This window comes from Lepidothrix coronata, unplaced genomic scaffold (assembly GCF_001604755.1).
Source record: "Lepidothrix coronata isolate B3197 unplaced genomic scaffold, Lepidothrix_coronata-1.0 Scaffold347, whole genome shotgun sequence".
NCBI lineage: Eukaryota > Metazoa > Chordata > Aves > Passeriformes > Pipridae > Lepidothrix > Lepidothrix coronata.
The window spans coordinates 277405-287557 of record NW_016690527.1 but is presented as its reverse complement, the minus strand read 5'-3'; the positions used below and the strand labels follow the sequence as shown (position 1 = coordinate 287557).

Genomic DNA, 10153 nt, shown 5'->3' with positions numbered 1-10153 from the left:
CAAGGCTTGGAGCAACCTGAGCTGGTGGAAGGTGTCCCTGCCCATGGCAGGAGTTGGAACTGGATGATCTTTAAGTTCCCTTCCCACCCAAACCATTCCATGAGTCCAAGTCAGATTCAGGCTCTGGAGCTGTGCTGAATCAACAGAAAATTTTTCCAGGAAAGTGCCTGTTTCCCACGTTGGGGAATCGCAGAACTGACTCAGCAGGACCAGGGCAGGTGCCAGAGGTGGTGCAAGGGATGGGCTTGAACCCAGTGGCTGGGGACAAGGAGGGCTGTGGGACCACAGCAGCCAAGTCAGAATTGGCTTTTGGGGCACTTGAGCCTGAGAATTCTTCTTTTTAATGGAATAATTCAGTTATTCCCATTGATTTTAAATGCATCTGGTTGACTTGGAGCCCGAACTTGACCACTGTGAATTCGCAGAGCTCTTGAACTCCCCATGAACTGCTCTCTGCGAGCGTGTTCGACAGGATTTCTGAGCCTGGTGTTTCTGTGCTGACACGTCTGGGGAAAGCTGGAGCTTGGGTGTTGTTTTCCAAGTTAAAAAAGAGCTGGAAGAGCAGTTGGGAAGAGGACCCAGCTCTCTGTGTGCCTGCCCAGTGTAAACCTGAGCAGTGAAAGGCCCAGGTGGGTCGTGGCACTGCAGCTGCCAGAGGGGAATCACTGCAACCCAGGGAGTTGGAAATGTTTAAAAAGTACTTCAGTGCTCACAAATTATATGGTTAAAACAAGCCACTTACCCCAAATCTTACAAATAAGCACCATTTCTGTCCAGAGCCAGCCAGGAGTTACGCCTTTGGTTGTATTTTATTGCCTTTTTTTATTTTATTTTATTTTTTGTTTTAATTTTGGAGACTAAAAGTGTGCATATCTTCATATATTAAAATATTTTGGAAGCCCTGGAGATTAAAGGTGCTGCTGTATCAAGACAACAACCATCCACATTGTTATAAATGTACTTGAAACACTTAAATCCAGACCTTCTTTGAGAGGAAAATCACAACTATCTGCTGCCAGAGCTGAGCTGGACAAGTAGTTTAATTTCATTTATTCACGTGATAGCAGCTCCAAAGATCACTTCCCAGGTATCTTTATAGATATATAAAGTATTTTTGATTATTTATAGACATATATTTATGTATTTATATATATTTGGGTTCGTTGTGGTTTGAGTAAGATTGGAAATTCTCTCTGGTTTTGATTTTTGTCCCGATTTTAGTCCAGGATGAGGAAGTTCAGGTGGCTGCACCTGAGGTCTGGGAAGTAGAGATTCCATTTGGGAAATAAGAGGTACAACAAATAGAAGCAGGAGTTAGTAACCATTAATAATAATAGTAATAATAAGCTGTAATAATATCAAGGTTGTTGTAAAAATCTGTAAATTGAGTGGTTTGTTCACGTTTTGTGGAAACTTAAAGCAACTTCAGGTGTTCCTGTAATTCCTCTTCCTTTATGGCTGGAAAACCCAGGGAGAAGTGGGAAGTTGTCCTCCCTTGGGACTTTTAGTCCCAAGTTGTGAACTGATAAATGCAAATCTGTCGTTTTGCTCTGCATTTCTGTAAAGTTCTTTTCCCAACCACGAGGAACAGAAACAATTTGTGAATGAATTTTCCACTCTTCCACTTAGAGAAAAGTCCACTTAGAGGAAAGTGTCAGCTCTGCAAAGAATTTCCCAGCATTTCTGTGGATAAAGTAGTTTACACTTTGTAGTTCCACTTGGAAATGTGACTTTGCTCCCCTGCTATTGCTGGGGATGGGCAATTCCTGCTGGAGCTTCTCTTCCTTTGGGAATGTAAATCCAGTGGTTTTGCCTTTTGCTTCACACTATTAAGTGGGTGGAAAAAAAAAACACTCCCCCCTCTAATTGGTGGGTCCTTATAAGGTCAGTCCAGTGAAAATATTTTAACTTTGTGCTTCTAAAATTAATATTTTTAGGCAGTGAGTAAGTCAAGAAACACACGCAAATGATCTAAATCATCCCAAGTATTTCAACTTTTAGTGTGGGGCTTTTCCTCCCCTCCCAACTGTGATCTTTTAATTCTTCTCTAAAACCCCACACAGGCTTTATTCTGGGGTTCCCATAAATAATTAAAGGAATATTTAAAAAACCCCCAAATCCGGAGTTTTCTGGCTGTGTGGGTCAGTTATAAATTTGCCACTTCAGTTCCTTCAGATGCCAGGCAAGCAGTGCATGTTTTAGAGGTGATGCATTTCTTTTCGTAAAAGGACATAAATCGGGTATTTCAGAGTCTCAAATTGCACTCAGAAGTCTGAATTAATTCTGGTGTGACACCACTGGAAATAAAATCACACTTTGATGTGGTTTAGGTGCACTTGGAGGGTATTTTGACACCAACAGTGGCCTAAACAGCCCTGTTCTGTCCCAGCTGTTTGTTCCTGCTGCACATCTGCAGTGGCCCAGCTGATTTGGGATAAATAATCGTGATTTAGGGTTTCTCCTGCTCCCTGTTTTCCCCCAGTGCAGCTTGCTGAGTGCCCCTGTCCCATCCCAGCAGCAGGAGTGGGAAGGAAGGAGCTGCTCCAGCAGTGCTGCTGCTGGAGAGAAATTCCTGCTCTTCTCCAACTGCAGATCTGCCTTTGCCGGGTTTGAATGTGGGTGAGAAAGTCTGGGATTTCAGGAAAGCTGCTTCCACATGTTTTCACACCTCCAGGATGGCTCCTTGCATCACGTGTGGGAAATTTAGCAGGAGAGTGGAACTAGTCACTCACAGGATGTTCTTTTTGGAGGAACTGGTGCTTTTTGGAACTCTGAAAACCATTGGCAGAGTCCAAGAGAAACGATGGTCGGTTCAGGAGCATCTCCCAAATCCTGACCTGGAAACTCTGGAATCTCCAGTCCAGCCCTGGCCTTTCTGACTCCTTGGGAGGGTGAGAAATGTGTTGGTGAAGTCTGGTTTAAACTCAGTTTTGCTGCTTGTTGGCTTTCCACCAGAGCTGTACAAAAATGCCCTCTTCCCAAATGTTGACCCTTCCCTTTCCATGCTCAAGAAGGAGAAGGTTTGCCCCGTGCTGGAGGGTGAGCTGACATTGGAAGTTCTGTTGAAATTATACACAAATTAAAAGGAAGAGGGCAATTAGTTGTTCTTCTTGACTTAAGAATTTTAAAACCTAAAGTTGGTGAGTTTTAAAAACCTTTGCCCAGAGAAGCTGTGACTGCCCCTGGATCCCTGGAAGTGTCCAAGGCCAGGTTGGAGCAACCTGTTCTAGTGGAAGGTGTCCCTGCCCGTGGCAGGGGGTTGGAACTGGATGATCTTCAGTGTCCCTTCCAACCCAACCCATCCTGGGATTCCCTGATTCTGCAGTTGCTGTTCCAGTGCAAACATCCAGCTCCTGAGTTTTCCACAATCCCACAGCGCTTAAACCTGGAGAAGGGGATCTGTGGCTTCTTTGGGAACATGACAAACATGATGCTGATCCCAAATTCCTGGTGTTTTGCTCAGGGCTCAATACACAGAAAGATCCAGGTGACTGGAAAGGTGGGGGAGGGATGTGTTGGCTTTTCCTGCTGAAACCACGATGTACTTTGAATTTTCTACTGTGATTTTACAGGTGAGCCTGAATTGTTGTAGAAAGCAGAACTCACTACAAACTAGTCCAGGTTTTTTTCCTTTCATTCCCATGAATTATTCCTTGCACAGATCCTCACATATGCTGTAAGTAGAACAGAGTGTTTAGTTTTCAGATCCCTGTTAGTTTGTCCATCAAACACCCGGGATTTCCCTGGGAACAAAGCACAGGCTGCATGTGCTGGGGGCTGGAAAACCCGCAATTCTGGAATTCCTCACTTGTGTCTCTCTGGAAGTTGACAGTCACTAAGCACTTGGAGAGGCTTATTTATTTATTTATTGTAAACTCCAGTGGTTTTGGTGGTACTTGGTGGCATTTTATTACTCAGCATTTGAAATCATGCACCAAACCTGGTGTGTTTGGTGAATCTTTTGCCCAGTTTGTTTGATTTCGAGCAGCATCCTTGGTTGCCTGTGCATAGCTCAGGTTTATATGTGTCTAAATTGATTATGTTCCAGTGTGTCAGTAGTCTCAATTTAACAAGATAATTTCCCTGGTAAATAATAAAAAAATTAGTTGTTTCTAAGCAAGTATTTCTATTTTCTGTTGGTAGCAACAGGGCCCTGCCTGTGTTCCCCAAAGGTCAGTGACCTGAATTATGTTCAGCTCTGACAGCAGCCTGGGCAGCCATGAGATGGGCAGGGATTTCTCTGGATTTCAGGAGTGTGACTTGAAAAATTACCAAATAATCTTTTCACAGATGGGAAAAAAATAAATGAAGAACTTTGCTATGATTAGTTTGGAAAAGGTGCCGTGTTGAATCTGATAACACAGTGATACTGAATAAGGAAAATAAACCTCTACATGAAATGTTTTAATTAGTAAAATGTAAAAAGGAAAACCCTCCCCAGCAGACTTTCCTTTTAATTAAATTTTCATGTTAGTAATGGTTTTTGCACTTTAACTTTTAGGGGTTTAGAAGTGGGATTGCTCTGAAACCAACTTTGATCTGCAGTCAACCTATTGACTGTGGTGGGTATTGAGTGTTTTGAAGGAAGCAATGGATGCTCCCAAGGAATGCAGGGAATAAAACATCAGCCCTCAAGGAGGCCAAAGGCAAGCCAGGCTTGTGGTGTGAGCAAAAGTCAGAGAACGTGAAGGATTTATTATTTATTATCATTCAGAGTCACCATCTTTATAATATTGTGGAGTGTGACTTGGGATAAACCTGCTCAGCACCTTTGATGTGTCTAAATAAACATTTTGTAACTGTACACTTGGAATTATTCCTGAACATGGAGTGGCTCTGGGTAGGTAACTCCATCCCCTGTATTTTGGGGAGATCAAAGGAGCATTGTGTGGGTAGGAAAGATGAAGAGTAGAAAGCAACAGTGATTAAAAAAAGGAAATAAAAGCACGAGGTAAAATGTCACTGTGGTGGCTTCAGACACAGCTGATTTCCAAGAACTCTCTTTGTTTAAATAAAACCCTTCAGCTTTTATTCTTTCAATAATGTGCTTTTTAACACCTTTCTTGTCATCTCCTCCTTCCTCTCCTCCTTCATTGCCAGTTTTCTGTCCTACACCAGTAAGCAGATGAAACTGGGTTCTCCAAGGCCAGTAAATGTTATTGCTGAGGGGATCCTTCCAGTCATGGTCTGACCAACTGTGTGATGAGCAGGATTTTGTCCTGCCTCCTCTTACCATCAGTTTATTATCTAACCCAGGCAGCCTTTCTACAGGCTCTCTAAAAGGCCTTTTGGGCACTCTGGGCAGTGCAGGGACCCAGCAGAAGACACTCAGTTTGTGCTGCCCCTGCAGTTTGGTGGTATCTGTTTAAAAAAACAAACCCCCAAATTGTTACCATTTTATGTTGTGTGTGTGTGAGATCCTGTTACAGGAACTCACCGGGTTTGGGCCCTGCAAGGGTTTTGAAATCACTTTTATGTTGTGGGTCCCTTCTTAGAAAACAGGGCTGCACCTGTGGGGCTGAGTTCCACAGGGGATCTCCAGCTCTCCAGAATTGTTGGAGATAACTGTTGGGATAATTGTTGGAGAGTTGGAAGGATGCTGAAGAAATGCCTTGGTTTGGGATGGATGTGTTTTCCTGGTTAGCTCTGGGATGGATGGATGTGTTGATTCCCTGTTAATAATCTGTTAAGGACTTTCTGTCACAGCAGCAACTCTTCCTTAGTGTTGGTGGCTCTGAGAGTGTCTTTTAAATTCTAAAATAACTCAGGGCTGTGCAGTTACCTTTCCAGCTGCTCTGGGAGCTGACCATTCCCACTGTGGAATGGGCAGGAGACAGTGTTTGAAGCTCCACAATTTATTTTGGCTGAAAATCATCTGCTTTGCTCAAACTCTGCCCGTTGATAGTTTGAACTAAGCTGGGTTAGAACCTGAAACTGGTGGGATGGGAGGTGGTTGTGCTACTGGGAAAGGCTTCCTGTGATCCTTGTGTCCATGGGTGCTTCGGTTCAAAGGGAAAACCAAAGTCAGAGGGAGCTTTCAAAACTGGGAGTGTGGCTCTGAAACCTTGAGACACTTGTGTGGGATGGACAGAGCTGGTGCTCCAGGACATGGAACTGCTGGAGAGAGTCCAGAGGAGGCACCAAGAGGATCCCAGGGCTGGAGCAGCTCTGCTGGGAGGAAAGGCTGGGAGAGCTGGGATTGTTCAGCCTGGAGAAGAGAAGCTTTGGGGGGAACTGATTGTGGCCTGAAGGAGCTCCAGGAAAGCTGGAGAGAGACTATTTCCAAGGGCTGGAGGGACAGGACAAGGGGGAATGACTTCAAGCTGACAAGAGAGTAGGGTTAGATGGGATACTGGGAAGGAATTCTTGGCTGTGAGGGTGGGGAGGCCCTGGCCCAGGTTGCCCAGAGAAGCTGTGGCTGCCCCTGGATCCCTGGAAGTGTCCAAGGCCAGGTTGGATGGGGCTTGGAGCAAGCTGGGCTGGTGGAAGGTGTCCCTGCCCATGGCAGGGGGTGGCACTGGATGGTCTTTAACATCCTTTCCAACCCAAACCATTTTATTGTTTGTTTAAATAAGAATTTACTCTCCCTTTCTTTTTCCTTCTGAGTACCTGGGGCTGTCTCTGCTGAGCTTTAGTGGGACCAGCTCAGTGTGTCTGTGGGATGTTTTTTACCCTCAGCAGAAATACCAGATCAAACCTTTTACCCAAATTGAGGCAATTTAGGCACAAAAGTGCCTGATTTGTAGGATCTTGTGCAGCCTTATGCTGTGCTCACCAGCTTTTCCAAGTCCCTGGCTCCTGTGGCTGTGGCAGTGACTTTCTGGGGCTCTGTGGAACAGCAAAAATCTAATTCCTGACGTGAGATGGGCAAGTTTTTCCCCCCAGGACACCGAGAATTCACCTGCTCATAAAATACCCCCAAAACCACAGCAACACGTGCTCCTCCATGGATCCAAAATGAGCTGTTCCTTGTCTTCCTGGCCCCCCTTTCCCCATTTGTGTGGCACAAGGACAAGCCCAGTGTGGTGGCAGGAAGGCCAACTGGGCTTAGGGGGGGTTTGGGCAGGGCTTAAACACTCCTTGTTGGGGGGAAATGGAGCGAACGGCGACGTTTTCTGCTCAAATTGCAGCGTCTTAAGTGCATTTTAGGCTGGACACACTTCTGGAAGTTACATATTTCAGGAGGTGTTTAAATAGTAATAACTTGACTGTCCAGTTTCAGCTGGTAATTTGCAGAGTTCTCTAAAATCCTCAGGAATTTCTGAGCGGTTTTGATGCTTCCATAGGTTGCAGAGTGATAAAAAAACCATTGGAGAACAAATGGAAAAGCCAATACTTGAGAAATGCTTAGACCAGGTTTAGTTGTTGGGTGTTTTGTTTTGGGCTTGGTGGGGTTTTTTTTGGCATAATTTTGCTCTTCTTTTTAACTCCTCTTGGAGTTTTCTTCCTAGAAACTCGTGTCTTTAAATCTCTTTATCTCATAGAAAGTATAACTCTATTTTTCAGTAAAATGACCCTAACTCAATTTCGTCAGGATAGGAGGAAAAATGGACCTTTACATTTATGGATTTATATGCATTTACAGCTTGTTAATTCACCAAAATCCCACAAGTTGTGTCATGTTTTATAAACATTGTCCTGAGTTTCTCTAAAAATCTACATATTTAAGGGCTTGGCAAAGATGGGTGACCTTTATTTTCACAACTGTTAAACGACCAGTTGAAATTTAAGTTAATCCTTGGAATTTTGACACTTAGATAATGGGGTTTTTTTAACAACAGATATCAGTGGGAATTAAATCTTGGTAATTTCTGCTTTTACTGGTGGAAAATTTGATTTTCTCTCTGAACTTCTTGGTTTAGCTCTGGGGTTGTTGCTGAGATCCGGGGTTGGACTGAGCTCCTGTGGCTCCATGGGATGGAGGTTTATCCCTGTTTTCCTCTTCCTTTTGCAGTGTTGTTTGCTGCTGGATTCCCCCTGTCCCCACAACCCCGCAGGATGATATGAGACTTGAAAGAAGACGATGCATACAGGTAAGCTGATTTTTCAAGGCTTTTTAGAGGGGAAAACAGTTGATGTTTTCACGTGCTTTTTGTTTCTTTTCCGTTCTCCGTGCCCCTAAAATTCCAAACTTAGCAGAATATTGAAGAACCTTTTTGAGTTTCGAAATCTTTCTTTTGCCCTTCTGCAGCTTTGGAAACTCTTCTTCTCCCAGGAACAAAATGGTTTCACTGAATGGAAATAACTGTTTGCCAAGTGTTGTGCTTTGAAAGGGTTTGCTTTTGCAGATGTGCTGATTCTTGGGGATGTCCCGTGCAAGAAAAAGTTGTTACCCCTTCTTAAAATTGATGTTTTAGGAAGTTCTTCCATTTTTGCCTGCTTAAAATCCTCTAAGTGACAGATGTATTTGCAGATTCAACGGATAATTTTTAGTGATACTCTTTTACTGGAAAAATAATTCTTATTTTCTATAGAAAATAGAATAAAATAAGAGTTTATCCAAGAGGGTTGGTGGAGTTCTTTATACCAAAACACCAATTTTTTTTGAAGCAGTTCTTGGGGCCAAAAACACACCTGAGAGGGATCCTTGGGGTTGCTTGTTCAGCTTTAAAGCCCAGGAATCCTCGGGGCTGGGGAAAAAACCCTGGGTGGATTTACGTGTGCCTCCAGATCATCTCCTGATTGACAGTTTTCAGTTGCATCAGCTGTTCCTGCATAAACAGCTTTGCAGGGTATATTTACAGGGAGCCTCTTGGATTAAGCCCAAGATGCTGCAAGTGGAGATTTCACTCAGCGAGAACTAAACATCCTTCATCCCCCACTTGAGTGGCTGTGAGTTGTGTGTTGATAACTCGAGTGAAACCGGGGTCTAAAGGCTTCTAAAATTAGCTTGGGCGAAGAAGAGAAGAAAGAAAAACTAAGCCAAAGGGATAATTGATTTGTTTTAAATACCTGAAGTTCTCCAAATTGCATCTTTGGGTGGCCCGTCGAGTTTGGGGAGCTCTTGTTTAGTGGTCACAGGTTCAAGTGTAACTTAAATATTGAGAAAATGTTTTGAAAAGCTTTCAAAGTGCTCGTCCTCCAACTGAAAGGAGAGATAATGGTATGAAATAGTGCCTCATGTTTGAGAGAATTAAGTTTCAAATTGCAGTCCATTAATCTGATTCAAAACTTCCAACTGAAGCACTTTGAGTTTTGGTCGGGATTTCTGATGATGTTGAGCTTGGAGGATGATGAGCTTAAAGAACAGAAATATAGACAAGATTTTGAAATTTTAAGTCGTAATTCTGTCTTCTACAGCCCAAGTTCTTTGTTCACAAGTCCCATGAGAAATACAGATTGAAAACCAGTGGTGCCCTGACAAAATCCTTCAGGCTTCTGACATGTTAGAAGTTAGACCAGTAAGATTATTTTCAGTTTTCTCTTTGTTAGGAGAGCCAGTGTTGGTGTGCTGAGTTCCTGAGAATAAACAAGGTTTGCAGCCTTAGAACGAAAACCTGAACTGGGCTTATTTTGTAGGGCAGCAACAAGAGTCATCTGGTGACTCTGCTGAAGTTCAAAGGAGCTGGTGAGAGCTCAGGCCCGGAATTGAGAGGTTTTGTGGTTACTGGTGATGGCTCTTCTGCATTTTCAAGAAGGTTTCTTGAGGGTGAGGGATCAGAGGTGCCTGGTGATGTTGAACTACCTTTGGCTAAAGGGTGAAAGCTTCTAATGGGCATCACTTTATTTCCCTGCGAGCTGACCTACTCTAAAACCCTAAAATTACCCACAGCGTAACTGGGGGAAACAATCCTCTGAAGGAAGAGGATTTTTTCACTTTTTCTACTTTAATTTCAGATTGAAAACACAGAAATGTGCTAAAAAAACCCCCCAAACCCTGAAAATGCGAAGAAATGGGGATATTGAATGTTGTTTTCCAGTTTGAATAACCAGGAAAACAAACAAAGGAGGCCAAAGGCACCTGGGCTGGATCAGGAATAGTGTGGGCACAGCCCAGGGCAGGGATTGTCCCCTGTGCTGGCACTGCTGAGGGACCTCCAGGGCTGTGTCCAGGTCTGGAACCTCGTGGAAGAGAGACCTGGAGGGGCTGGAGCGTGTGCAGGGAAGGGAACGGAGCTGGGGAAGGGGCTGGAGCAGCAGGAGGGGCTGAGGG

At 43.9% G+C, this 10153-nt stretch overlaps 1 protein-coding gene across 4 annotated transcripts in view; it reads left to right on the top strand.

Annotated features, from left to right (window-relative positions):
• DYRK1A (dual specificity tyrosine phosphorylation regulated kinase 1A) overlaps nt 1-10153 on the top strand; it is a 72603-nt gene that overhangs the window by 15880 nt on the left and 46570 nt on the right. For all 4 annotated transcript variants that reach the window (XM_017838568.1, XM_017838567.1, XM_017838566.1 and 1 more), the window contains exon 2: nt 7955-8033. In XM_017838568.1, the coding sequence (XP_017694057.1) occupies nt 8024-8033 (10 nt within the window). In that variant the 5' untranslated portion in view covers nt 7955-8023. The remainder of the gene's footprint in view (nt 1-7954; nt 8034-10153) is intronic.